Genomic DNA, 15,910 nt, shown 5'->3' on the forward strand with positions numbered 1-15,910 from the left:
AGCAGTTGTCCTGTAGTGATACACAGATTACCCTGGACATGTGGTGGCTAATTGCCACAACAGTGCCCTCCAACAGGATGGCATCACCCTGGGATAAAACACTGAAGACACAGCTGAAAATGATGTTGGTAGAGAATGACTGAAAAATTCATTTTCCATTAAGTTTTTTTCAGCCCACACTTTGCTACCCAACGTATTTTATTTACTAAAAGCTGAACACAACAACCTACAGGTCTCCACAGACCTGTGCACTTCTGTCACAGGTTGGCAGTGCACATACTTTGCATTAAGAGGATTAATCAGATTACATTCATTAACCAAGGTGTCATCCTGAGACTGCACACTGGCATTGATTACACAGAGTAGCCAGTAATTTTTGAGGGCATTCTTTTAAGGATTATTTCAGTTGGCTTTGGTGTTATTATTCTGTGGTTTGCCAGCTTGCTGCTGTAGGTGCCGCTGTAGGAGAAAGATGTATCTCTGCATTCTTCTGTGAATAAAAATAACTACTTACCAATGCATAAAATTCTAATTTAAAACTACATTCTGAAGAAGTATTTGTACTTTCAGTTTTTCACTAGATATTTAAATAGAGTCATCTAAAGTTTTATCCTCCCAGCAACTCAAAAGATATTTTTTATTTATTCTCCAAGATAAATCAACATCTGAAATAGCTCAGATGTACTACAACTTTCACATACAAAACTGTTACCTTCTCATAAAAGTTTTCTTTCTTTGGATAACAAACAGAAAATAGAAATTTCCAAGCAAAAAGGGGGAAAAAAAACTTCTATAGAACTAGAAAGAATTTTTAAGGTGTTTTGTGAAAACCATAAAAGAAGTTTGAGACTGTTTACATCAAGTATAATCTCTCATGAAGTGTTTTACACAGTAACATAAATACCCTATAATATTCACTTGGAAATACCACACAAAAATAACTCCTGGGTACTTGAGCAAAACAGGAGAAATATAATGAGCAACTCCAGAATATGTTGGTGTTATCTGAAAAACTCACTGTGTCTCTGGAAGATATTATACTGTATAAAATGAATTCTTAATGCTAACAGACACAGAGAAAAAAAAGACTACTTGGGAATATTGGCCCACACTTGGATGCAGATTGTGCATATTTTCCAAATCCTTATAGAAAAAATTGTAGTGTCTGGAGTTTGTCATGCAGCTCTCACATATTTGCAAGTGAATGAGGACAGTCACTCCTTCTGCTTTTATTGTGCACATAGCTCAGATACTCCATGTCTTTCCCAAATCCTGTACTTTTCATTAAAATCCTGCTGTAATAATTCTGCTTTTTATTCAGTGCTTTGATAAAAATACTGGTAAAGGTAAATTTTTGCCAAAGAAGGTTTGCAGGAAGATTTTTGACATTCTCTGACTTGGTACATTCCTCAAAGAGCTGGTCCATGAGTCACTGCTAAAACCTCCACAGACTGCAAGACTGGGTCTCAGGGAAGAGCCCCCACTTCAAAATTATCTGATGTAAATTGGTAATTTTTACACAACCATCACTAATCTTTAAGCCCATTCTCATTTCATAGATTTTTCAAGGCACACCCAGCTCAGCAATGCAAGTGCCATGAGTTTCCCCATGGAATTGTTCTGGAACTCCTGCCAGCACTTGTGGAAGCCCTCCCTCAGCCACTGCAAGGCTGGCTGTACAGCACAGCTTGATTTCATTCTGTACCCTTGATACAGGACAGTTCAGGTTTGCTTTGTCCTTTTTCTCCACACTGATGATAATGAAGTGCCTTGTAAAAGAGGTTAAATTTTGCAGCAGTTCTGCTGCTGTGTTTCTAATTATGAAAGTAGTTTTGTGCTTTGGATAGAGGCTGGATTGAATGAAAGTTAAGTATTTTATACTTCCTGTAAGAAAGCCAGGCTCTGCCAGGCTGGCTCACAAGCTCCTTTTAGGTTGGTATTTATTGCTCACTTTCCAGTCAAACAGCACAGGCTCTTGTACTAACAATAGTACACAGGGGGGGCTGAACCTTACTCTTCAACGTTATTGTGATCTACAGCCTTACAAAAGAGATAAAGGCTTTGTTTAATATAAAATTCTTCTTAGAGCCACCTTTGTTTCTCTCTCACACACTCTCCATATGACAGCACAAATACTTTAAATTTCACACAAACCACAAATGAGACTCTGCGTGAAAGGTGTGACAGTCAAATTATAAGGCTCTAAATCCATTGAACCTGGGACACTCCAGCAGACAGCCCTGCAACCCATCACAGACGTAAAGAGTCATTTCTGATTTTTCAATGCTGGAGAAATAAGAAAACCAGAATGGTAAATATTTTTAAACCAGACATTTCAGGGCCCTGGTAAGAATTATTTTCATAACTAAGCATGGGGGTTTGAGATAACAGTATTAATATTTGTTTAAATTATTATAGCATAGGTTGACAAGCAAAAAAGCAATGAGCACTATCATGAATCCTTAAAAAAAGAGAGCGATTAAGTGTACTTGCTTCTTCTTTTGGCAATAGAAAAATAAAACTTCTGTTGCTGTCTGCAATGCAATTTTCTGATGCCAAAGCTGTGTCTCCAAAATCCTTTCAATATCCTTTCAATTCTCTTCTGTCTTCATTAAAACATAAATAAGTGTGTAAGAATGTTACAGCTCAGTGAGTGACTTTGGATCCCAAACATGCCCAGAACTTTACTGAGCACAATACCATGGGTTTGCCGTTTCTGCAAGCAAAGAATTTGCTCATAGAATGCCACAGTACTAAACACTGTCACTTCCACAATTAGATGAAAAATTACCCTTTCACATTTACTTTGCCCTTTTTTGGCCTTTTTACAGATCCTTAATGTTATATGACAGATAGGATCTAAAAGGTAGTGTCATCTTGGGAGGAAATAAGCTAAAATTTATATTAAAAGATACCAAATGGTAAGGAAAAACTAGGAGGGAAAAAATCCTAAGAGCACTGAAAATAAAAACTAGATGTCCTTTCAGCAAAATTCTGAAAGGCCGTGTTCCAAAGAATCTCCATGTGGTCATCCAGATAAGAAGCTGGAACAAAAATTAATGAGTGAAACCTAGACATTTTTTGTAACTTGGAGAAGGACATTTTTGTTATTCAGCATCAATTATGCAAAGAGATCTACTATCTGAACAAATGCTTTGATATGTTCAGCTATAATGGAAAAACTTAGCTGCTGAAATTTTGCAGACACAAGAGAAGAGCTGTGTTACAGAATATTCCAAGGTCACCCAGAACACCCTCAGCTCTAAGCAGAGCTGTGAGGCAGCAGCAGATCTGCAGCTCACCCTCGAAAGTGCCAGAGGTGTTTGTATTCCATACACACAGTAAAAAGCAGCATCTGTAATTCAGGGAATCTCTGTGAGACTGTGCAGGGGATTAAAATTTTGAGATGAGCTGCAGGGGATGCCCTGAAATTTCCACGTGGTTATTAACACTTTGAGGATGTCCAGTGTTGCTGCTCTTGAATTAAACATGTAGGTGATTGATTGCTGGTTAACTGTAATTAATAAATCAATAAACCACTTATTCTTGATTTAAACCACAGAATTGAACACTTTTTCCACGTGATGGTCATTAGGGAATAAATAATGAAGAAGGAATAAGTGCTCTTTTTTCTAGTACAGGAATACAAAGACATCAAATGATGCAAATTAAAAAGAGGAGTTACTTCTCCAAACAATGTGTAAAGAAATCTAAGAATTATTTTCCAAAACATGCTAAACAGGCTAAAAATTGATTGAAAGAAATTTGTGTGAAGAAAATGGATGTTAAAAGTAATACATGTATCTGCTAAACTACAAATTATTGAAAATGATGAATATATTCATTATACTGAATGTTTACAGGGGTGAAGTAACACTACATGTTTGGGCTACCCAATATTCGAATTTTTTTTTTTCCCAGGTACTCACCAGCAGCCACTGGTAGAAAAGAGATGGATAGATCTTTGGTCTGGGCAATTGTCTGTTGTTTTCTCTCTCTAATGCAGGATTTCTTTTCTCTATTAAAAACTAATCAGAACTATTTCTGCCATGTTTCTTCAGTACTGCATATAAATCTCTTTGTATGCCACAATAAATACCAAGGATATACTGAATTTTCAGAAAACCACAAGTAGCAAACTTCATAAACCAGAATGAGTCAAACTGAATGAAATTCCACTCATTATGCTAATGAAGTTTCAAAGTCCCCTGAAAGCCCAGAAATGGTGGCAGAGAGCCCAATTTATATAACGAGCCTGTGGAAAACCCTTAGAAGTGCTGGAGCAAAGCTCTGCTTTTCCCCACCACAGGAATGATCCACAAAACTACATAAAAACAGTTCTCAAATCAGTGAATTTTAATCTAGACAAAACAAAGAAGAGAAGATGACCATAAGCTGGCTTCCTTCACTTTCTTGGAAAGCTTTCTGCTATCAGCATATGCTAAGAGAGAAAAAACAAATAGTCCTCATTTTCCTAAGAATTTACATTAAATGCTGCAACCAAACAGTAAATGAAGGGCCATTCCTATGTGGAATTGGAAATCACTTGCTTTAAAATGCTCTCTTTTTTTTTTCTCTCTTTCTCTCTAGGAAATATTTTTTACTAGAAAAAACAGTGTTGTTTTGTTTTTCACAGCCCAGTTTTGCTCCAATGATGAATTCTAGAACCACGAAGAAGTAGATGTCATATCTAAGAAACCCAGTTTTAGGCCTATAAAAATACTTTTCAATACTACTAAACTTACTAAGTTTAATTACAGTAACATCCTAATCTTTCTAAGAAAGATAAAATAATACATCACAGTTCCACTTAGTTTCAAGGGGAAGTGTTTTCAGAGGAATTGTGATAGCACAGCACACTGGCAAAATATCCAATGACTCCATTGTTAGAGAGATATTGGGAAGGGCATTAAACTGATTAAATATTCTCTAACAGAATATGAGGATACTTACCCTGCTCCAAAGACACATGCTGATGTCAAGACAATGTGCTCCAGAAAATTCCAAAGTTTGAAACAAATGTCACAGGGAAAAATTCAGTCACTGGGGTAACATTTTGCTGTAGTTAGGCACAGCACACCTGAAGTGATCTTACCTTCAAATGCAGCATGTGGAAGGGGTGAGTGAGGCAGGAAGGTTGGACCTAGACTAGGATTTACTGGCAAACTACTGATCTACTACAGGCTTTGTAGAAAGTAAATTCTGGAGACATCGTGTCAAAGATTGTTTAATGCCAGCATCTTACAGGACAATAATAAAATGTTTCATAATATCAACATAAGTATTGATTCCATTCATGCTTTTATTGAATGACATTTACTCATTTTGATTCCCTTCTTCTTCTCTCCTCATTTACAAGTATGGCTTAAACAACTATTTTTCTAGAAAATGTCAATATTGAGATCTGTTTGCAAAAATTTCTGAGACCCCCCCCCATTGGCGTAATATTCAAGTAACAATTCTGCATGAGTCCCTATGTCTTCATTTGCCAGTTCAGTCTCTAATGGTTGAAAGAGTGATGCATTATATTACAAAAATAATTTGCAAAATTTGTTTGTGTATTTTAAGGAAATTCTGAAAGTATTAACTTTGTCTTTAAAAAAATCAGACTTACCACTTTCTTTACTATTCCATCTGGCTTGTTGATTTGCCTCTTTTTGGAGATTACAGATAGGGTTTTTAAAAACCATAAATATTCTCCAATGAGGAGAAGTTTTGGCTCTGATCCTGGAAACATATGTGTTTCACACAGCAACAACATATATTCCCCCTCCTAGAATACCTCAGAGTTAGAGGACTTATGTAATGTAGTCTTTTGTAGGCAGATATACAATCCTTTGTGTATTGCACAGTATAAACAAATAAAAAAATGTTTTAGAAGTGTGTATTTCAAATTCTTAGTTCTATCAAACAAACAAGTGTGATATTCAAAAAATTATCCCTGTACTCTAAAGTTATCTAGGCCAGATTCTGAGATCTGTGTGTGCCTTTTTGCACAGAATTATGTGCTGACAGCAAATAAGAAGTCAGCCTTAAGGCCCTTGGAAAGTCCCAGGCCATCACTTACCCAGGCCTGCATTTCCATTACCATCCGCTGACCCATGTAAATTTGGCAACTTGTCCTTTCTTTAATTTAGGTCCTTGAACATTTTACCAATGTATGAACAGAATAAAAGTAGGGGGAATAAATTATGGAGTGATGTGGAAGAAGTTTTACAGAGAGCCAGAGAGAAGTTTGACAAAAGGATCCATGTTTACCCCTGAAAGAATTTTCTACCAAGGTTGTTGACATAGAAACCAAGAAAGAAAGAAGGATAAACAAGAGAAACCTACAACTGCCTATTCCAATAAGCACTTTGTTTGTCTCTCATGACCAATGAGTAAAGTGTAAACTTAGGAGTTTTGTAAGAATGTATAAAAAGCATGCATGCTATAATAAAAACAGCTTTGAAGCCTTCTGAAAATGGAGTGTGTTGCTTTGTATTGTCACTCAATTACAACAGAGTGATACCAAAATTTTTAAATATGTACCTTTGTTTATTTACTGAAACTCCCTTCAAGTAAGGCACATTATCAGTAAACTGCCCTGCTAGTAATATTGGTGTGTTGCTGATTCAAAGGCAAAGATTACACTGTTACAATGTATAATTGATTTGTCAGCATATTACACTTTGATTAAGAGGCGAACGCAATTTACCTCCTCAGCAATTAATGTTTCATATATCATACATGATAAACATGATTGTGAAAATGATTGTATCAATAAAGTATGATTTCTCTCATAAAAGTATCCTGAATCCAAACATTTTCTTCAGTCTTTTTCAAGACATTGGCACTTAAATTATATGCATAACAGTTTGCTTTGATTTCATGAAAAGATTCCTTCAAGTAATAAAAATTGATCTGTTTCCTGAATAGGCTTAAAATTCATCTACAGTAGTCTATGCTACTTTAGTGTTAAATAATGAGGTAGCACATTGTTCCAAAATTGTTCTGGATTATGTAAACCATTTGCTACATGACGTTTGGATTTCACATTTTGTTTAGAGCTGTTTGGTAAAGCAGCACTTCCTGTCTTTTCTGACTTCCTGGGTTTGCTTTTCTTTTCTGGAAGTTTACTACTATAATTTTTCCTTTCATCTTTTGCTTTTTCCTCTTCTTCTTCCTCCTCATCCTCATCTTCTCCCTCATCCTCTTCTTCCTCCTCTCCTAAATCCCCTTCCTCCTCATCTCCTTCTTCTCCCTCTTCCTCTTCATCTTCTCCCTCCTCTCCCTCTTCCCCTTCTTCTTCCTCCTCACCCTCTTCCCCTTTTTCTTCTTCCCCCTCTTCTTCTTCTTCCTCCTCACCCTCTTCCCCCTCTTCTTCTTCCTCTTCACCCTCTTCCTCTTCCTCCTCACCCTCTTCCTCTTTTTCTTCTTCCTCCTCACCCTCTTCCTCCTCTTCCCCTTCTCCTTCTTCTTCTCCTTCTTCCTGTCCTGCCTCTTCCCCCTCCTCTACCTCTTCTTCTTCCTCTCTTGTTTCCTCATCTCCCCCTTCTTCCACTCCTTCTGCTTCCTCCTCATCTTCCTCTTCTTCATCCACTCCCTCTTTTCCCTCATCTTCCCCAACACTCTCTTCTTCCTCTCCTACTCCCTCATCTTCTTCCACTCCTTCTCCCTCTTTATCTTCCCCTTTCTCTTCATTTTCCCCCTCCTCTTCTTCCTTTTCATCTTCTTCCCCCTTGTCCCCTTCTGCTTCTGCCTCTGCTCCTTCCTCTTTCTCATCTCCTCTTTCCTCTTCCACTTCATCCTCCTCATCTTTTCCTTCTTCCACTTCATCCTCCCCATCTTTTCCTTCTTCCATTCCATCCTCACCCACTTCCTTAGTTTTTGTATTTGCATCTTCCTCAACCTGCTCTTCTTCAGATACCTCTTCTTCCTTCCATGCCAATGATTCTCCCAACTCCTCCTCTTCACCCTCTTTGTCTTTTTCATTTTCCCTTTCTTTTTCTTCTTCATCTTCCTTTTCATCTTCTCCTTCCTCTTCTGCCTCTACCTCTTTTTCTTCCCCTTCCTCTGTATCTTCCCCTCCTTCCTCACTCTCATCTCTTCTCTCACTTTTAACCTGTTCTTTGTCTTTTTCAGTGCCTTCCTCTTTCTCATACTTCTCCTCCATATCCTCCTTTTCTCCCTCGCTCACCATTTCTTCTTCCTCCACCAACCTGCCTTGCTCATCTCTTTGCTCTTTGCCATCTTGCTGGCTGAGCTCCTCATTCTCCTCTGTACCCTCATTCCCACTTTCTCTTTCAGCTTGTGATTCTTCTTGTTCATTTTCTTCCTCATTATCTTTTCCCTCTTCATCTTTTTCTACTGAAACCTCATCTCCGTCTTTGTTAACCTCACTCTCTTCTTCCTCCCCTAATTTACCTTCACTGTCAATTGTTTCATCCAGTTTTTCTTTCTCACTTTCACCCTTTTCACTGCTTTCATTCTCCTGCTCCTGATCAGATTCCTCCTCATTCTTAATTTCTACTAGCCTGTCTTCATCAGGTTTATCATCAGAGCTTGTTTCTTCCTCATTCAGGCTTTTTAAATCAGTCTGTTCTACACGTTCTTTCTCATTGTTTGTAGCTTGCATCTCCTCAATCTCACTGTCTTTTTCTGAGTCCAGATGTGTCACTGTCCTCCTTGCCCTCTGCACAACTCTGTGTTCATAGAAGGCCTCTTCCTTAAGTATATATTTTTGGAGATCATTAATACTTTCCTCAGTTGAAGATGATGATGAAGATGATGAAGTTACAGATACTTGTTTCAAAAACTGATGCTTTTTTTTATGATGCTCCTTCTGTTCTGCACTACTTTCTTCTCCTGTGACATTCATTCTTTCATACTTGTCAGATTTTTCAACACCATCCTTTAGTTTGTTTTGACTATCTGCTGTTTTTTGACTCCCTTGCTTTTTAACAGGATTGTATTCTTGTACAATTAATGATTCAGCCTGGGGCTGATCCCTGGGAGCAGAAGGAAGTACCTCTATTTTAAGGGACTGCTTAGATTTAACAGCTTTTGGCTTTTTATTGGAAGAATTTATTTTTTCAGTCAGAATTTGATTTTCACTGGGAAGATTATATCTTGCATCCTCTCTGAAAAATTCAGGATTTTCCACACACTCTTTTTCCCTTTTCACTAATATGCTTTTGTCCTCAGTAATTTCTTGAGCACTGCTTTTCAAAGTACTATCACTTTGTGCATGCTCAGATTTACCCTTCTTTATACTTTTTCTGGCCACAGGCTTCCCTACAGAGGCACTACTCTTTTCTAAATCTTGTCCAGTTGACTCTGAAAGTGAAGACTGCTTTTGTAAAGAGCCAGACTCTAATTTTGAGCCCTCCTTTGTGGAATCAGAATCCTTGTTTTTCAGCCCACCCTTACCATCTCTTTTCAGTTTCACATTTTTATTGTTCTTCTATTCCACATGAGAAGCAGAAAATTAAAAAGAAAGAAAACAAGCATTAAAGACAAATGGCAGCAAAAGAAAAAGGTTACAAAAGCATCTGAACAAGAAAAGAAACAATTTGTGAGAGGGGACGAAAAGACAGCATAAAAGGTAGAGTATTTCACATGAAATGAATTTACAAGTGCACATATTAGAAATGCAACATCCTGGTAATGATCAGTGTAGTGCTACATCTTCCCCACTACCCAAGGAAATGCAGCAGGAACTGTGCAGCCAGTGCCACATCCCATAAACCAGAGCAGGGGCAATGCATGAGGCTGTGCAAGCAGAAGGAAATTCATACAGTTCTCTTACATCTTCCTCCTTTGGAAATCTGATGCACTCACTGTTATGCCCTTTCTAAGAAGTTTTAAAATATGTTGTATTTCTGCTTTAAATTTTACACTTATTTAACAAATTATGAATTTAAAAATCTAAAATAAAATTGTAATGAAATATAACAAAGTGCTGAAAAGCTGGGATCATTTTAGGAGTGAAATATAAAGTACTACAAAGTACTTTAATTTCATAATTAAGACCAGTATTATTGCTTCTTTAAATATACTTCATGGTGAATATCTGTAAATAAAATCTTTATTTACACTGTGTCCCAAAATATTTTCTTAGCAACAAACCAGTAGAAATTTATGTTACCACATGAAGTTACAGGGTGTATACAATAACCTCTAGCTTCTTAAAATAGTGAAATATTACACTCTTAAACTGCACTGGATATGTGGAGTTCTAGGTGCCTCCCCAAATTCTCTCTGCCTTCATGCAGCTTCTTAGAATTTTAGGTCATGGATATTCAGAAAATTAGCAAGAGGAGGTCTATAAAATTTGCCTGACTTTTTAAAAACTCAAAGCAAAATAATGAAGTAGTAGGACAATACAAGAATTGCAGATTTTTAAACATCAGTATCAATATAAAATATGTAATTAGTTACAGTACCTTCTGTTTTTGGAGCGGTGATAATTTTAAGGACCAGTCACCAGGATTCAGCTTCATTGCATGTGTCTGCAAAAAATAAGATCTCTATTAAAAAAATAAATATATTTAATACAGAAAGCAGCATCAAAGCCCAGTTTTACTAAACAGAGCTAGTTTATGAATATTTTAATATTATGCACAGTCAGGGTGAGACAAACCTGTATGATCATTCAGCTCAGCTATTTCACTTCCACACCATCATTTACTGCTTAAAAAGAGTGTGGTGAATAAATGTCAACACCTAAACTGCCTGTAGAGATGGAACACTACAGACATGTTTGAGATCCACCTTCCAGCCCATATAACCTCACCTTCCCTGTGAGGTTACAAATAGAACCGTACCTCATTATCATCACAAACTTAAACTCCACATCCAGTTTGGCACCACAGCCTTGAAAGAACATCTTCAAAGAAATGTTGCACAGCAGAATTTTTCCTTGGAATCTAATGCTTTTATCTCTTCCACATAAAGCAAGAAACCAAAAGGCAACAAAAAATACTACTAAGTGGGAATATATAATGAAATTTTGCTCATCCCTTGCCATATATTCCAAATGACAATATAATAATATTGTTTGCTGTTGATTGTTAACTGCTCATGGTTTAACTATATTCTTTTTCAACACAGTAAGCATGAAGAGTTCTGGTTTCAGACTCTCAATAATTTGTATCATCAATATAACATTAAAGGTTGTTCCTCCTCTTGTCACATGTATCAATAAGATGTATGTTGCCACAGTCTAGGAAAATTGAAAAAAACTATGCTGTAGCAGATTGTTTTCATTCAGATCCAAGAAGAGGAACCATTTATCTTGTATTTTGGCAAGTTTTCCTGATAGGCTTTTTTACAAATTTATGTTTAAAATTTTTTACATGTTTTAAAATTGATTCAGGACAGGTATAAAACTGAAAAGGAGAAGGAAGTCTAGCACATAAAGTGTGTAACATGCAAATAATGCTTCAGTAAATTAATGGAGGCCATGCTGTGCATTGGATCTGATCACATTTTTTTCTTGTAAATAAAAATGAAGTTTTATAATGTAAATTACTAAGTACTTTTAAATGCAAACAAACAATAATTCCTGTAGATGTTCAATCCCTCCAGCATAACTGTGGCTGCATTAAGGCCAGGACATGTTCCTTCTGCTGAGAGAACAAAATGTTTTGGAAAGTTGTACAAGTGATAAGGTGAACATGTTTTTTAAATAAAAGAAATATGTAGGAACAAGCTGGGGGATCACCAAATAATAAAAATGTCTGGATTTTGGCCTTCCCTTTAATATGATCCACCTGTATTAAAAAACCTTTTCTCAAACAGGAAAAGATGCTCTTCTGCTTCATTTCCTGCATTTCTCTGTTAGAAATCATCAAGAAAAGCAAGGTCAGAGATAGAGATCACCATGTGGCCTCCAGCATCCTTTTCCTTTCCTTTCTGATTTCCAGAGCTAAAGCATGGGGAGGCATTGCACTACTTGGACTGCTTCATGTCACAACACTACTTTGAAGATTAAAACATATTTTAGCATTGGGTGATGATGATACAAAATGCATGCTCATCTAACAGTATATCAGTATGATGTGTGTCACATATGATCTTCTGGTAGTCAGGAATTCTGCATTAGAACCTGGAACACAATTCAGTTTCTTTGTCTTCCCCTGCAAAAAATTACTGAATTATAGATCCATTACTGGAATATATTACCATATTTAGGATGTCAGTTGTATCCCCAAGGTTTCTGTCGATATTTTCATTATCTGAATCTTGTTCTGAAGAGTCTTCACTAGGTTTATCATTTTGATGATTATTTTCTACAAGGTAAAACAGGGGTAAATAAACAAATGTCACAGGAACAAGCACTGTACAGCAAACAGAACACCCCACTCTTATAAAATAGAGATTATTCCTATTTTAGTAACATAGAACTGAAATCCTCAGATTCTTCACTCCCCCAGCCCAAGACACAGCAAAACCACTTCCATCTCCTTTCATCATTAACAACAGAGGGAGCTCAGCAATCTGGTGAGTTGCACAGTGGTACAGTGCACTGTAGATCTCTGACCATTTCTGCAGGCGTTAAAAGCCTAAATATTACCTGGGAAAGAGATTCTTTTGGATAATCTTTTTAATAATAGTGTAGCAATTAGACCAAAGTAGCTGCAGTTGTGTTATATCCATTGCACCTTATCTGTGTTATAGATGGAGAGACAGTGAGTTTCATGCAGCATTATAAAAATGTCCCTAAATCATTAAGCTCATCAGGTCTATGACCATTTTGTACAGCACAAAACCTGAGGTTTTAGGTCTAAGAAAACTCCAAAAGAAATTGAAATTTCACTGCATTGCTTTCCTGGAACCAGAAATGCTACGGGACATGCTGGCAGATTTAAAAATAACCATCTTCATTCTATGAATGAATTACTTTCAAATTAGATTTGGCTGTCCAGTAAATCTGAACTAACAGTTACACAGAAGCTTTGCATCCTGCACTCTTCAGCATTGTTCTTTCTAGGAAATCACACAGGCCCAGGATGCCAGACAAGTCCAGAACTGCTCTAGAGAATCTGCCAAAGTCCAGTACTCTATTATGGTTATCCAGACTTTTCCATCAGCTGGAATATTACAAATCCTTATTATCTTAGATAACAAAGAGTGAAGAGTACTTCTGCATTTCCAAGTGAAGAAGAAAGGTCCTGTAAGAATTATTAGACCTCTTTTCTTATGTTTTCTTATCCAAGTTCCTTGTAGGCTTACCTGTGTCCTTAACATTGTTCCTAACTTCTTTTTTTTCTGTAATTCCTTTTTTTGTGTGTGTGTGAAAACAAAATAAGTAGTTAATGTTCTTACAGTATTTTTGTGAATCTTATTTCTAAAGGCTTAAGGAACCACAGGTACAATCAACAAATTGTTTTTCTTTCACTCAAGCCTCCTCTTAATCTTTAAACTTGTTTTGCAAACATGAACAGTGTGAGGCAATTTTTGTCTGCATTTCTCTGCTTTCATGCCTGTATGCTGCCAGACTGTCCTGAGGTAAGACTGAATCTAAACCTTCTTTCAGGTTCAAACTGCACATTTGTTTATGAATTTTGAGTCAAGTCATTCTTATCAGAAAACAGCAGCAAGATGTGGGGGCACTTCACCTTTCTCATGGTCTCCATTCCTCCCAGATTCAGCTTTAGGATGACTTGCAGAAAACCAGAATGGGCTGGTGTTGCTTGCCACAGGCAATGAAGATTTTAAGAAGCTTTTCCCCATTGCAGGCAGAGTTTGTGCCATTCGAGCAAACTGCTCTGGTGACCTTTCCTTTAGGAGATTGAAAAACAATAAATTGAGAAAAAAGCTAGAAGAACAAAATGTAAGCAATCTCTCAGACTAATCAGTGGTATTTGCTGTTAGCTTGGGATACAGTGTTGCAACTTAATAAGCAGAAACAAATATATTTTAAAATTTTAATTATTTATAGTCCTAGAAAGTGGACAGGTACATAAGGAGATTTTTAAGATCATCTCTATGGAATGATTTCAAGTAATCCTAAAATACAAACAAATGAGAAAAAGAAGTTTTTCTTTTTATCTAAAATGAAAATCTAATCTCTCAAATAACATCAAGGTATTTAATCCACAACATCAATGCATTTTTATAGAATAAATTCATGTTTTGGTACAGTTAGTTCTCAGGTAAGTGAGGAAATGATCCAATTCATTGTGATATTTAAGGAAATCACCTGGAATGTGTAGTGGAGATATAAGAGCAGAAAGCAATATTTTAAGTAGCTACATCTAATGTTCTCCTTTGATATTTTATAAATTATGAAATTGTTAACATATTAAAGGATTCAGAGGGAACAGTGAAAGAGTCAGGTTCTTGCTATTTTTCAAAAAATATTTCTAAGTTTATAAAATGCAAAGGAACAGGTTCTACATTTTTAATAAAAAAAAAAAATTACAAATCCAATTTGAATCTCCTTCACAGAAATAATTAAGCAAAATCCGCCTAACACTTTTTTCCTCCTGCATCAATTTTTGGGACCAGGGTAAATATCTGTTTTTCATATTATACAATAAAATTAAACCCTTAGTTTAAGAAGATATATTTAACTGCTTGGCACATGCTGTGATTTAGCTTTTAAAGTGGTTTTGATTCCTGAAAGAAGTATTGCAACTCTGAATACCTCTGAGCTTACCCTCTCTCGACGCCGCATTCGTGCTGCTGATAACTGCAAAGTATTTGCCAGCACAAAGTCCCCTCTGCTTTGAGAGGCAGCAGCAGTCAAACGAGGCTCATACAAATCTTCCAAGGCTATTTCAGATCCTTTAGGCCTTGGAGCAGCAAAAACCAGCATGTGACAACCCCCACAAGCAACCTACAGCTCAAAAAAAGGTCTGATTAGTTCATTTGCAAGTATCAAGGATGCACTTTTCTTACAGTCATGTCTAGGGACTTAGATGATAAGAAAGAAATGTAGTAGAAGTAAGACATAGCAATTGGCTTCAAATTTAGTTCCAAATTACACCAAGATAAAAGTACTTAATTACGTTTATTAATGATTAGTGATCTATGTTCACTTCTTCTTAGTTAAACACAATGTATTTGTACTGAACAGAAGACAGGACAATCACATTTTTATATAAAATATAGCAAATATGTTTCCACTGATTTTCAAGAGACATTAGCTATTTATGTTGATAAAAGTCACTTGAAAGCAATACTGATAGTTTCAAACCTACATGTTTTATTTTTTTACAAAATCAGCAAAATGTAAAATAAATTCAACATCCTCCAGTAGACACAATATTATTATATAAAGATGAGAGGTTTCACTTTTTAGAAAGTTTAAAACACTCACTGCTTCCAATAAAACTTCCTTCACCTCTAATTCCAGTAAACAAACAGAAGTGATCAATAAACTTCTGTTGCAAATTTTTTTCAATCTTGAGTCATGTTAACATTTTTGATGCTGACAATTCTCTGACATTTCCTCCACACCTCAAGAAGCTGATGAAAACAACTTCCCTTACACAATTCTCAAAAAAACTACTATTCTTGCTTTCCTGTCCAGTTTGGATTTAAAAAAAAACAAACTCAAATTTTCTTGAGGTTTAAAAATATCCCACTGTACAAAAATAGTCAAAATTTAAAATATTACTCTCTCGTGTTTACAGAAAATATATAAATTTTCCCATACTTCCAACTATCCAGGAGTAATAAATAATTCAGTTTATGAGCTACCACAGCTCTGAAGACCAAAACACCATAGCACAAGAGTACTGAATAAAACCCTGAAGATGAATCTGTATGTCAAGCCCAAGTCAAAGACATTCTAAACTAAATGAACACTGTGATAAGCATGTAAAATATCCTCTTTCCTTCAGTTTCTGTTGTCTACTATTTAAATGTTATAGAAAGAAATAATTCTATAATGATATTTCCACTCTCATTAATAATC

The 15,910-nt window shown here is 36.2% G+C and overlaps 1 protein-coding gene across 1 annotated transcript in view; it reads right to left on the bottom strand.

Moving 5' to 3' along the window:
* Positions 1–6,395: 6,395 nt before the first annotated feature.
* The window catches only part of RPGR (retinitis pigmentosa GTPase regulator), a 38,109-nt gene continuing 28,594 nt past the window's right edge, over positions 6,396–15,910 (bottom strand). Inside the window, exons 10-16 of the mRNA XM_058824690.1 lie at positions 14,648–14,827; positions 13,605–13,767; positions 12,169–12,275; positions 10,428–10,493; positions 9,791–9,835; positions 7,544–9,445; positions 6,396–7,393 (exon numbers count right to left, since the gene is read on the bottom strand). Coding sequence (XP_058680673.1) covers positions 6,947–7,393; positions 7,544–9,445; positions 9,791–9,835; positions 10,428–10,493; positions 12,169–12,275; positions 13,605–13,767; positions 14,648–14,827 — 2,910 coding nt within the window. The 3' untranslated portion in view covers positions 6,396–6,946. The remainder of the gene's footprint in view (positions 7,394–7,543; positions 9,446–9,790; positions 9,836–10,427; positions 10,494–12,168; positions 12,276–13,604; positions 13,768–14,647; positions 14,828–15,910) is intronic.

The sequence above is a fragment of the Ammospiza caudacuta genome, chromosome 2, assembly GCF_027887145.1.
Source record: "Ammospiza caudacuta isolate bAmmCau1 chromosome 2, bAmmCau1.pri, whole genome shotgun sequence".
NCBI lineage: Eukaryota > Metazoa > Chordata > Aves > Passeriformes > Passerellidae > Ammospiza > Ammospiza caudacuta.